The 13,843-nt window shown below is 45.5% G+C and overlaps 2 protein-coding genes across 2 annotated transcripts in view; one reads left to right on the top strand and one right to left on the bottom strand.

The window, feature by feature from the left end:
- The window catches only part of Insyn2b (inhibitory synaptic factor family member 2B), a 105,805-nt gene extending 100,472 nt beyond the window's left edge, over positions 1 to 5,333 (top strand). Inside the window, exon 4 of the mRNA XM_048436013.3 lies at positions 2,391 to 5,333. Within this exon, the coding sequence (XP_048291970.3) occupies positions 2,391 to 2,577 (187 nt within the window). The 3' untranslated portion in view covers positions 2,578 to 5,333. The remainder of the gene's footprint in view (positions 1 to 2,390) is intronic.
- The window catches only part of Dock2 (dedicator of cytokinesis 2), a 408,709-nt gene that overhangs the window by 195,029 nt on the left and 199,837 nt on the right, over positions 1 to 13,843 (bottom strand). The gene's annotated exons all lie outside the window — the stretch shown is intronic.

Genomic DNA, 13,843 nt, shown 5'->3' with positions numbered 1-13,843 from the left:
ACTTGTTTCTTTTGGCTCCATCTTGTACTCTATAATGAAGATTGTTTTCTGTCACAGTAGGTAAGGTAAAGCTATTTCAGGAGCTAAAAGAACTGTGAGTGTGACTGTTCCTTATCAGCCAAGCATGCATGCCTCCAGTCACATAGAGGCTTAGAAGCAAAGCTTGCAGCTCGTTGCTTTAAACTCACTCCTTACTGCAATGCAGAGGTTGCCTGAGATGACCATTTCTAGCCTCTGGATCTATCTCCCAAGTTTCCTCACAGGCAAAGCAGGTATAGGTGATGCTGACAGAAAGCTGCTCCATCACCCAAGACAAACAAGCATGCAATACTGGGCAGCAGTGGAGGAATTAGACTCAAGGTGTATGTTTAGATGTCTCTGAAGACTGAGCTAGCAAACCATAGGCTTTTACTAGGTCTCAAATTGCCGATGATGTGGGATACTATTTACTAGAGAAACAAAGCTACTGGTCTAGCAATGCCAGTGTTAGCTGGCCAGACATTAAATCTATCCGCCATACCTTTCTCAATATCGAGACACTGATCTGGCCTATGGACAATATTTAATCAATCTTGGTTGAATGACGGGATAAACATGCAGTGCCTAATCTGCATTGCATATTGAACATACAGCTGTTTTCCACCGTTGCCTGAGATACTGGGAGTGGGGGTGATACTTCTTCAACAGAGTACCACTCGGCTTCTCGAGAATTGGGAAGTGACTTGCAGTTGATGGACCTTAGAGCCTTGCTTTGAAAAACACAATTTGTGTTTCATCCGTTATGTAGGTCAGCCTGCCAGGAGTATGTCCCGGGAGAGAAAACCAGAGAGTAACAGAAAGACAAAGATGTCCAAAAAGGAGAGGAGGATCTGGAGGAAGGTTATTGATACCTTGTCCTGCTGGCTACATGACAGGCTATTCTGCCCTTGTCTCTTCCTTTTCAGAATGCTCAGGTCAATGTTGCATTCGGGGCTTCCTTTCACACATGTGACAATGGTGATTCACTTCGACAGCCATGCTAACTCTGATCTTAAGCTCTGGGAAATGACACGGAGATCACAGACGAAGGCAGATAGTCTTTTACTGATGGCTGCTTTTCAGCCCTTGCTGGGCTCCTGCCTGTCGCATTACATCCAGAGCGATGAGGGGTCTTTTGTCTTTCTTACATTGTGTTTCATCTCCCCGCAGCTAAACAAGGGGCATGCTCTGTGTTTATGACTGGATGCCTGCCATTTTCTAGACTCCCGTGATAGCGTTTCAGCTGTGGGCCACCTGAGGACACACGTAACAAGTTCTCAGCACGAAAGTGCACCCCAAAGTGGAAGCGAAGGCAAGGGAGCAGGCTGGGCAGGGTTACCTAACAGGATACGTTCTTCCTAGCCTAGATCTCTGGGTTCAGGGGGACACCAGACAGAGTGAGAAGGAAAGCAAAGGGTTTCCTTTCCAGGCACAAAGAGGCTAAGGGGGCAGCTGGTTCCTTCCCTAGGCCCAGGTTCTTTGCGAACCCTACTTTTCAGGGGTTTCTTGGCATCTTGGTTCCATATGGTCTCGGGTTTACTTTACAAACCTTTGTGGAAGTCACCATGATACAAGTGAAATACACTGTGCATTAATGACTCCAAATACACATGTAAAATGGGAAGGAGGAGAAGCTGTCCCAGCAAACAGTATTGCAGTCTCTCCGTATGGAGGAATGCTAAAAGGCAGACTTATGTGTAAATCTCTCTAAGACATACTACTGAGAAATAATTTGCTATAGTCCTCTGCTGTACCAGGTGAGCTATCGGATAGACACAATTTGAAGAGCACAGCATTATCAGCGATAACAACGTTAGTCGTGATACTAAGGCAGAAATTAGAATTAACATATGAAAAAGAATTATAGCATGCCAGGCACTGATCTGGGCATGTCATTGACATCATCTTACTTTATATATTTATTTCAATGAAAGAACTAACATGAGAGGCCATTATTACTTCCTCTTTACAGTTGAGGAAACTGAGCTTGGTTTGACCGTGTGTGCCTTTATACATGTTGATAAGTTAGTTTTCATGAACACTGTTAAAAAAAAAAAAACATTATCAATGAAGAGCCCTAAACAAAGATGAGAAGGAAGCTAGACCCTGTATTTACCAAATGCTAACATGCTCTGTGCTTCATTTACTTGATTACATCCCCATAAGGTATCATTAAAGGTATTAATTTAAGGGGGAAGAAGGGGAAGGGTCTGAGAGATGGCACAATACTCCCAAAGTCACACAGACCCTCAGTCCCTAATGATGTAGTGCTTGGTCCCTAGGACCTGTCCTCGTGTGCTCTGGGTAACGGGATGCTAAATCAGTGTGTGTCATTTTGCGGTTACTCTCCTCCCTTCCTCTCTGTCTTTCAGCGTAGAGTATGATTTCCGGCAGCAGGAAGGCAGGTTCCATGAGATTCTTCAGAGCCTGGAGGAGGCAGAGCCAGCTGAGGAAGCGCCTTCCCCACCCAAGTCCCCAGCAGAAGCCCCTGTCCCTGAGAAACAGGACTTACGGAGGAAAAGCAAAAAGGTGAAGAAGAAATGTTTCTGGTGGATATGAGAGGATCGGGGCTCCCCATATTCCTTCCTGAGATGGGGGATCCCCTGCTCTCAAGGTCTCCCTGCTCCTCTGTAAACGCCCGGGCTGAGATCCCATGACTCGCGACATGGCAGTGCCTCAGAGCTGGTAGACTGTTGGGACACCTGGTCACCAACCTTACCTGAGTAAGGGGTGCCACTGCTTGCCGAGGATTTTGTGGCCCCTTGTGCGGCCCCATGCTGAGCTGCCTGTACACACAGCCAGGCCTCATCCTCCTCTGCTAAGTTCAGACTCCCACCATAAACAAAACCCCACACTGCACTCCCGACACTTCCACGACACCACGCATTTCCTTCCCATCCTGAGTTCATCAACCCCAAAGAAACAGAAATGTGTGTGCTGTGCCCTGTAGAAAGACAGAGATGAGAAGCAGGTATCCTAGAAAAAAAAAATCCCACAATAAACCATCAGGGTTCTAGGATTTATCATACAAAAGCACAACAGAACTGAGCAGGGTCTAACAAGGCCAGGTCGCCCTGATGTAGTAAAGTTCTCTTTTTTTTGTTGTTGGTTTTTGTTTTGTAACTAGCCCTTAGAACTCAAATCAAGGGGTCGTCTTCTTGTAAAGTATGGGCCATGCAGAGTAGCAAAGTGAGGTTGCACGTGGGTATTTGGCATCTGTTATGTGATTGCTCTATGTGACTCAAGTGACTTCCTGGGGCCATTTAACGATCCTATGTCTCTGTATGGCAAGTGGGATATAAACGAGAGGGGCTTTAACTTTAGGATCCTGCCATTCATTCATTCACCTTTAACATCAAGGGTCACAGGACCCAGCAGCCTGTATGTCAGTGGATATTATCCAGCAACACTGATAAGGCTGAGCTGCCATCCAGCACCTTTTCTCAGCCATGCATTCTTGTGACAACAGTGTAGATAGACCCGAACACGCTACTCCGCCGTTTCCCTTCCTTGTGACCAGGCTGTGGTCACCTAATCTAGGAAGACGTGGGACTGAGAATGCAGATTCTGAAAGCCCTTCTTCCACAATTCCTTACGATCTGGCGCATTCCATTGAAAAGACCTCCCTCCGCCCACGGATGTCCGGTCAAGCTTGCATGTCAAGCACACTCCTAAAGCAGCGTAATTAAGTAATTGCTCCACACTTGGGCTAAGTAGGAAGCAAGGCTTGGGTTCCTTTGCATTATATTCAGTACGCTGCCAGCCTGTGATTGAACACGGAACTGACACTGCCAGAAACAGGAGCCACACCTAAACGAAGAAAGCCTTTTAAGCCCCCCTCCCCCGCCGCTGAAGACCTAGTGTCTTGAGTGAGCCTCCACTGTGCACGTGGGAGGTGCGTACCCCACTGCAAATTGAGACTAATTGAGCAAACCGCCCCAACAGTTTCACTCCCCCGTCACAGTGCTGCAGTGCAAAAGCTATTTCAGGGAGAGCGAGGGAAACTTGGCAAGGAATCTTGGCTTGCACTATTTAAGTCTTGGGATGTCATTCGAGATGTTCTTTCTCCGTTACTAGTGTAATGTTTAAACCCACAAAGTGAAACCAGAATATAGAATGTCAAGTTAGAATCAAGATAAATACACTTGCCATGCTTAAGAAACCACATTTCAATTAGGTATGTTACCACTGGCCCAAAGCCACAGATCTTTCTTTCTGTATGCACACACTCAACCCTCAGTTGGCCCCACCAGTGGAAAAACACAGTACAGAGGATAATCCAATAAAGCAAAATCATTTGGGACCTCTTATGTAATTTTATCTCGTAGTGGTGCTTCCGTCTTAATTTGTTTTGCTTACACTAATTTCAAACGAATTTATATTCCACAGCATCAGGATGGAATGAAAATATTATTGCACTTAGATTTAGAGATCCAAGCAATAGAATAGTCTATTCCACTAACTTGGAGAAAATGGTGTAATTGTGCCCTTTTTTTTCTTTTTTTTTTTTTTTGATGGAGGAGAAAAATGGCTACTCCCCCTGTTTTCTAAGCTCTGCGTACCTTCTGACAGTGGGGGAGCACAAACTCTGAGAGCTAGCTGCAGCCCTTGCCCTAGTTAGTCTGGAAACATGAGGAGATGCCTGAGGTAGCTCATGTCTTCACACATGCATGGTGAGTTAGGGACCTTGCATAAACGCTGAACAGAATGAGATGAAAGTAGGATTGGAAAATGTTGACATTCCCAGAAGTAAAAACCAACGAAGAGTATGTGATTCTAAACCAAAGCACAACACCACATCACATTGCTTAGGCCACTAACCTGCACCTGGAGAGGAGGGTCCTTCTAATAATGAAATCCTGAAAGTCAGTATGTGGGAGAAGGAGCTGATAAACACCAGCCCGCTGAACAGAAAGGCTCATCTCGACATGAAGCGAAAACCATTCACATATATACCAAAACTCTGTACTCTGCTACTTGTGTTGAGTGCCACTGCTTCTTTGTACAATAGTGTGTGTCATATGATAATCTACAGAAATGTTATACTTGAGATTATGTGGTTTTATGGAAAGAGGTTAATTTAGCCAAGATGACTTTTATGAAATGGAAGGGGCTGGTTCCATCTGTTTAAATCGCAGGGATTTGATGTGGCTGTTCCCTCTATAGTTAAAGCACTCACTATCCCTGGAACTCAATGCCAGGCTCGTCTGTAGAGCGCCTTCTCGAAGACAATGTATCACTGTAAGGTTTTGTAAATTTCTAAACTGTTTTAAATGGGATATTATCTTTTGCAATAAACTTAAGTATTTTTCCTAGGTCTGAAGATTCCATTATTAGTTTGGGTTGAATTGAGTTGTGAAATTTTAACTCAAACAAACAAATAAGCAAACAAAGAAGCCTTAACAGCTCTAAAGGCAAAGATGGTTATGATGCTTAACATTATGTGTTTATAAACAAAGAACCAGAAGTACCTGACGGCAATCGCAGGAGCCTTGTGTCCTGACCACAAGGGAGGTAACCTGAACCAAGAAGACATTCCCAGCTGCATTCAAAGGGGGCACATATCTCATTCACGGTTTATCTTTACGCAGACACCTGACTCTAGCTTGGCTAATATTTCTCTTCCATTACTTTCTGATGAACAGTTTTCCTTAAAAGACACCTTTGGGGGGGAAAAAGACATTTTTTTGGATCATCGATACTGAGAAAATTATCACATACCAAAACTCAAACACGGAATAGTAGTTTGATGAAATTCAAACGAGCTCCTGCTTTTGAAGGTTGAGGGATCTCTAAGCATGAGACCAGTCCATTTGTAGAAGAGATAGTTGCAAGTATTCAATGTGTTCTAATGATACATTAACACCAAACCCATGTTGTCTTGGACTAGTCACAGAGAGAGAGAGAGTGAGAATAAAAAGGAAAAAAACTTTCTCGTCCTGTGAGCCAGCACCTGCGCTGCTGTGTCACTGGAGACGTCTTTCTCCCTGGAGGAGGAGCCTCCCACTCAGGATAATGCTGAATTTCAGGGAACGAAAGCAAAGCAACACTCTGGACTTGGAGTCAGAAGGCTTGGGCTTTGACAGCACTCTTTTCCCCGAGCGACCTTGACAACGGAGCTTCTTTCTGGTTCTGCATCTTATGAACGAGAACTCTTGCCTTTAGAGGACACTCTGGCAATTAAGCAAAGGAAGCTCCAAACACAGGGCACACAGCAGGTGCCCAGTAAATACACATCTATTCATTTGCTTATTGAAATAAATTGGGAGAAAGAAGGGCAGGGGCTTCCATGAGGGGGCAGTTGGTGCCAGATACAGGTTTAAGAGCCTCTCAGGGCAAGGAGTCAACTCATTTTGACTTAACAAAACCATAGCAAGTGGGGCAATGCATGTTAGCAATTGTGTTTGAGGGCTCAGAAAAACACATGAGCTAATAGTACCGAGCACAGCGTTCTGAGAAAAGAAGAGTGTTGGGCCATGGCATCCAATTCCCAAATGTGGGAAAGCCTTGGAGGGCCAGGCCTTTCCATATACAGCATGAGGCATTGAAGGATTACCAGATGATTTGCCCAAGGCTACTAGAACTGAGGAAATGAGGTCTGGGGGCACAAACATCAGTGTTCAGTGTGTGGCATACAGGCCCATGCCAGTCATCACTCATGTTAGACCCGAAGCCTATTGTTACCCTTGTCAGCTGAGCAGAGTGTCCAGCACGGTCTTCACTTGTCAAGGATCTAATTTTAGGTCACTCTCGGCAACCTTTTGGGTGCTAAAAATATATCTGTTTTAAGTTCCAAACCACAAAGATGTTTTATGAATGTTACTCCAATCAAACAGGAAGGGCCAGGGCACACATCCAAATTCAGCGCTGACTGCTTGCTATGATCCATGTTTGGCCAACTTAATCATCAAAATCACCCCTTTGAGTCCATCCATCTCAATTTCTTCCCATCTCCCTAAACCAAGTGACAGCCCAAAATGCCCAGGGACGGGTGTAGGAGGTCCTTCTGTCCATGTGATAGTACCCCTAAATCCAATGGTCCACAAGTTGGTGATTTCTTCCCGCCTCCTTTGGAGCCCTCAGCCCACAAAAGGCAGAAAAGCACCTTCAGACATCACACAGCTTGTTCTCCCTCCAGGCCAGACAGCTGCCCAGTATCTTAATGACTACCACAGTAACATCCCCTTAAGGGGTCTGTGAGAACCCTTCTTCCTGCCTAGAACGTACTTACCATGCTACAACCCTCTTTGCTCAGTTTCTAGCAACAGGTAATGCCATCCCAACCAACCACCACAATGACCACAAACCACACCAGATGTTTTAAGTCATTTACCCACACCAGGGACCCTGACCCCAAAGTCCTTCACATAGCTGTCCTTGAACATATATCCATGTCATTCCTGAGTGGCTGTTCTTGTCTCTGTAATGTTCCTGGGGAAGGGAAGCTGCTTATTGGCAGTTGCCTGCATGTACCCAGCACTCATCATGATGGACCTTAGATAGGTATTGAAGTAACAAGTTAATTAGTAAATAAGATCCAGAGAACACTAACTCTCAACTCTTGATTTTCCCCTGCCCACCAGATGCATGCTCACAAGAGATGGCACAGTGTGGGCACCCAGCCTCAGTCTCTGTACCTGTGGAGTGGGAGGCTTTTGCAAGCAACACTGCCCAAGGTCTTCGACTCTTCTGTGGTCGGCCTGGCTTGCAGAACTTAGGCACATCAGGGCACAACTGTCCTCACCCTGCACCTTTATTGACAGCCCCCACTTAACCTTGTTTCAGAATAAATTGCCAACATAATTAAATCCCAACGCATTCTGCACATTTTACCAAGATACTGTCCGACTGTGTGAGAGAGAAAATGAGTTTTGAAATTAAAGCAGATTGTTAACTATTTCTGCTGTAATGTTTCTATTAAAATGCCAGCATTTATTACATGTGACCTAGTCCATTTCAGACACAATGCAATTTAAAACAGACAGGGCTGTCTACTCGAGGAGCATTTTAGGAGAAGCATTTTGCCTTGGCTTCAACCATGATTAAAGTGGAAAAGACAATAACATCACACCAAAGGATTATTGGCTCTCAAACAAATAAAAGCTTTATTATCATGAAAGGCTTTCAAAAAAATTCTCAGAATCTATAAGTAAATTAAATCTCACTCAAATGAAACCCATTATTTTCTTCCCAACAGAACCTGAGTATACATTTTGTAGACCATTAGCTAGCCCAGTGACCTCTACTGGGCACACCAGCCTGGTTGCCCAGGTAGCACACTCAATATTATGATACCTGGTTATGCTAAAAATAAAAAAACAGCTTTCTTCTGAGTGTACCAAACGAAAGCAACTGACGTATTTTAATTGCTGGATTCCAGAGTGGTTCCCCCAGCCTCATCATGGAGCACAGTAAATAACTGAACCCCACCCTACTCCAGGCAAACAAAGGGATCTTAGAGTTACTTGTTGTCATTGTCTTCTGTCAGTAATTTTTTTCAACTACAAAATATTATGTTTTCAATGGGTTGGGTTTGAGGATTATAGAGAGTGAAACCAAAATGCAATTGAAAGCATCACCATCTATAAATCCAGACTGCTGGCCTGACCACCATTTTTCAGGGATAGATCTTATCTCTCCTCCACTAAGAGGTACCCTGGGGTCTGAAGAAACACAGATGAACCTCAGTCCATCATCAGGACACAGTTACCAAGCCTCTTCTGTGTCCTGACCTCCACCAAGGACATTGAGAAACTGCACACGACGCCCTGACCTCATCAGGCACATGGTTTAACAAGGGCTGCCCCACAGCAAGCAGAGGTACTGTCTGGATTTGCTCGGCCTGAATGTCACACCACTCTCCTTTGACTGAAGATGAGGGTATAAATACTCCTGGGACTCTGTCCATCATCTTGCCCTTACCCCCACTGTGTGGCTCCCTGGAGAAACCTTTTGAGATAGATGGTTGGTCAAACCATGCCCTGATTCTTATGTCTCTAACTATACCCACTACTACCCTAGAGCACAGAGACTCACTTCCACATTAAACAGAGCTCATAACTGAACTCTGGATTCACGTTTATCTCCTAACTTCTTGCTACCCCCCCTTCCCCGTTCTTATCTCACTGCCACTCTCAGATGTCAGAGGGTGTTAAATATCTGTGGCTGCCTCTTCTCTTCTCTGCCTGGAACATCCATTGCCCATCGATCACAGGGAATGTTGTGCACTTCGAGGGAGGATAAAAGATAGGGTTCACACTATCATATTAATAGTGATGATAAGTAGCAGATGCCTGAAATCTCAGCACTTCTGAGGCAGGAAGTCAATAAGTTCAAGGTCAGTCTGGGCTACATAGTAAGACTCCATGCCAAATCAAATCAAATCAAAACCACCACCACCAACCCAGTCATGCTAAGCTCTCTGTTTCCTTGAAGTGACCGTGGGTGACTGCCAGGGTTTCACTGCTCTTACCACATTCACTTCTCAAACATTCCCCATCAGGTATTGATGATGGACAATTGCCACTTCCTAGTAGCATAAATGGCGGCTTGAAGGCAGAGGAATGATTTGTCAGAGTCAAAAAGGGGGGGGTGGTGGTGGCAGGGAGGATAGAGCTCTTTTACAGTCTGCCAAACTTGAGAGCCAGGGCTCTTAAAACGCCCATGACAACAGCAGGCACCAAATTAAACATTGTCTCCCCTCTTACTTTCTCAACCTCTCCTGTGCCTGCTCTAGCATTAGTCACTCCATCCTGAGGGCCCACAACACTGTGCAGGCTGTCACTTCCGTGTGACACTGGGATTTCTTTCATCAATCTCCCATGCTCATCTCTACTAGGAAGCAATGTCCTCAGAGACAGGACCTGTCCCTCCGTCTCTGGGAACCTGCACAGGCTTCCCAAGTCCTGTGAGATGTCATAAATGCTTTGTAAGGTCTGTTGAGTGAAGTGAATGAAGAGAAAACTAGGAACCCTTAGAGGGAAGACTGGGAAAGACAGACAGATGGGGCCAGGGGCGGTCCTGACTGCTATCCAGGCTTCCCCAATCTTTCAAGTGAAGTCCCAGGCTCTCCTGACTTCAAATGCTATTTAGAAGGTGAGATTATATACAGGAAACGGGCTTCAGGAAGCTGGGCTTCCTCAGTAATTCTGGTTTTTAAAGAAATAGTATTTGAGGTTTTCTGATCATAAAACGTTATTTCAGGAAATAATGAAATTTTAAAAATTTGCAAATCCTAAGTTCACCTTAAAGAAGATGCAGAATAAGCTCATTGTGGGGTCTGGCCTCTGGAGCTACAATCTCTAGTGAGGACTGGGTTTCTCTCTCGCTGTCCTCAGCCCCTTCGGTGACTTTCCTATTGTCCCTGCAGCCCTTCTTCCAAGTTGAGTCACAGAATATGATTGGTTGAGCATTTGAGAAAACCCTGCTAGATGTCAATTAAAGACTACAGCGCACCCCCCGAATGAATTTGGCAATAAGTCTAGAAAGATGGGTTCTGACTTTGAAGGACCACTTGATGAAATTAATTCCTTCAGCTAACTCAAGAAAAGCAGGATCCTTAGAGGGCCAATGGGGACCTGAGGCTCATGCCTTTTCATTACAGTGTTCCAGGGTCTGATCCTCCTCCCTGGGGAGTCAGTCCTTAGGTGACTGGGGACACACCATTGCTATAAAGGCCCAAGTTTGGTGCCACCCAACTCTCTCTGTCCTCTGGTTTGGGATATGACCACCCGAGGCATCAGTCCTCACCCGAGCCATCCACCAGCTGCCTTTGGGTCTTCACATAATGAAAGAATGGGGATGATGGGCCCCAGAGCCTCCTATCCTGGGCCATTTCAACTGTTTCTTATTTTATAGCTGGCCTGCCTTGGGTGCTTTGTTATAGTAACGCAAAGCTGACATACACATCCTATCTTACATGCCCACTACATCCCAGCAAAGGGCTGTGGAACCCTCTGAACCTCTCACCATGTCAAGTCAAGAGAAAAGACTTTAGCATGAAAAGTAAAAAAAGAAAATTAGGACCAGCAAGATCTCGGCTCAGGGCCCTAAGACTCTCACTGCAGAGGGTCTGCTATCTATTAAGGCCAATTCTTTGCAGACAAAGGACGTAAGGAGCCTAGTCATTAAATGGGCTCCTCATTCCTTGAGAAAGGAAGAAACCAGTTCCCCACCTGTCAGATCCCTTCAGACTCCACAGCTTGCTCCATGGCCCTTCGAAAGCAACGCTGGCCACGATGGTGGTCAGCCAAGGCCAAGGGCAAACATTCTGTCCTAAAGTCCAGTCCAGGTGCCAGGAAACAGGATAAGCGATTCTGGGGACTCTTATTCTTTAAGAACACACTTAAAATCACTTGCCCCAAATCAGATTTGTGTATCTTCACTAACAGAAGCCAAAAGACACTGGGCTATTTGGAGATAATTCGGTTAAAATTTGATAACGTAGACAGTGCACTTCCCAGCATTTGCTGAATGATTTCCAAATTCTCTGGGTGTCTCCCTCTCTGGGAGCTGACAGCAACAGGCCCTGGTATGGCCAGTGATGGTCCCACTGGGATCTCAATCTCCCCAGGTCTCAAACCAATCTGCTCTGCAGAACCCCAAGGCTAAGGTCCCCAAATCAAATGGGAAACACCCTTGGTGGGGGTAGTAACAGCATAAGTTTACCAACGAGGCTGCTCTTAGCATAGGCTGCTCTTAGCATAGGCTGCTCTTAGCATAGGCTGCTCTTCCGACAGACTAGGGAGGAGGGACAGCAGTGAATATCCTCTGAATTCCCATCTCGGAAGCTCACTTGGGATCACAAGGATGGTTCTGAGCATGAACCAGGTTCTTCTCCAATGTGTCATGTCGATAGGAGCAGAATTATAGGATAGATAGATAGATAGATAGATAGATAGATAGATAGATAGATAGATAGATAGATCCTTAAAGGGAAGCCTGGCATGAAACAGACCTTTTCTCACCTATTTTTAAAAACAAAACTTAAAAAAAAATCTCACATCCACGTGGCCTTTGAATTGGTTTGTCCTTTTCACTAATTCACTCCCTCTGTCTGGACTGAGCATCTGCTACACTTCAGGTCCTTGACCGTGGGACAGGAACCCCAAAGATACTAGGGCACAGTTCCGTCCCCCAGCAAACACAGCCCACTATGAACTACAGATGGGTCCAGTCCGGTATGGAAATAATGCCAGCATGGAGATAACGTAATTGCACCAGCTACAGGTCACCGAAAGTGATGCCTAAGGAATGAAGAACACAAGACAGAACAAGGCAAAGAGTCCTGTACCCACTTGGAGCTCAGTCCACCCAGCCAATGGCTTTAGAACATTTTAGAACCAATTCATTTCTATAATGTCAATCCTGCTAAATGACTTCTGTCCTATGTGTAGCAGGCTCCTTGAGAGTTGAAAGTGTGTGTGTGTGTGTGTGTGTGTGTGTGTGTGTGTGCGTGCGTGCGGGTTCAATTATTCCCTGACATGCAGTTGTGAGATTCCCCATCAGAGCACTGTGTTTCCAGCATAGGACACATGCCCCTCCCCAACACCATCAGCTTAGACAGCCACCAAGATGCCTTGAGCTAAAGATGCCATCTTTGAGTTATCAACCTGAGGTCAGGTCTCTTGAAAACTTTTAGTATTATTTTTCTTTCTTATAGCTTAACTTTCTTTTTCATCTCCCCTTAACAGACACACATCTAAGCATAAAATTCCCATGCGCATACATGGATACACACACACATACAGATATGCCCACATACTGTGTGACTTTAAGCCAGTAAACTCATTTCTTAAACACGTGGAGTGATGTGTTTACCATGTAGGCTTCGAGCGCACTGGCAGAGCTGACTGTGATATAGATTTCAACTTCCTCCTTGCCAGACTTGCAGTACTAGGTAGGGTGTTTCCTCTGTAAGAGGGAACATTAGCTTTTCCTAACACCCTGGACAAAATTGAATTATATCCTCATGGTGCAGAGTCCATTTACTCACACAAGTGTTCCGTCAGTGTGGATGGTTATTATCACCCACACGTGTGTCTCTTGGAGACGTAGCCTCCCCCGCCTTCCCATTCCTTTCCCATAAAGTTATTGCTTCAGACCAAGCAGACAAAGTAACCAGCCGGAGAACTCAGAGTGGAAAAGGGGCTTTGTGGGTAAAGGAGCAGAGGTTCTCCTAGACTGATGGGGGCGGGCAGCACAGATACGGGGTACCCAGAGCGTCCCATGTAACTAGGCCTCCATCCTCAGTGTTGTGGGGTCACAGGCACTTCCTCACCCAGCAAGCTCTTCAGGGTAGTCCTTTGGTTGAAGATTCACTCGAGAGAGGACAAAGGGGAAGCCATCTGTTCTCTTAGGAAACGTAGCAGGGACAGTAGAGAGAGATGGTGGGCCCACCCTGGCTAGGAAACATTTTCAGCTGGGAGGTCTTCAAAGATTGAAGGGCAGCTGGAGGGTGGAGGAGGAACCTCCCCAGCACTTAAGAAGTCTCATCCAGCGCTCCCCTCTACTGCCAAGGTCGCTGGTCCCACCACCCCCATCCCAGTAAACACATAAACATTCAAATTAACAAAGGGATTTTTTTTTCTAGTTTTAGTGCTGAGATTTAAGTATCAACATTGAGGAGACTGTCCATAAACATGTCTTTGCCATCCAAATCTACCCCAAATTCTATGCCTTTTTGAAGTTTTCTGAACGGCCATCTCATGGGCTGTCTCATTAGTTCCCACAGTCGAAGCAAGGGGCAGCTGAGAGGTCAACACGCTCGTAGGAACCTTTACAGCACCTGATACCTACCGCTTTAGATGCCAACGGGGTCAGTATC

Source organism: Myodes glareolus, chromosome 9, assembly GCF_982192425.1.
Source record: "Myodes glareolus chromosome 9, mMyoGla1.1, whole genome shotgun sequence".
Taxonomy (NCBI): domain Eukaryota; kingdom Metazoa; phylum Chordata; class Mammalia; order Rodentia; family Cricetidae; genus Myodes; species Myodes glareolus.
The sequence above is the reverse complement of the archived record's forward strand: the minus strand, read 5'-3'. Positions and strand labels throughout refer to the sequence as shown.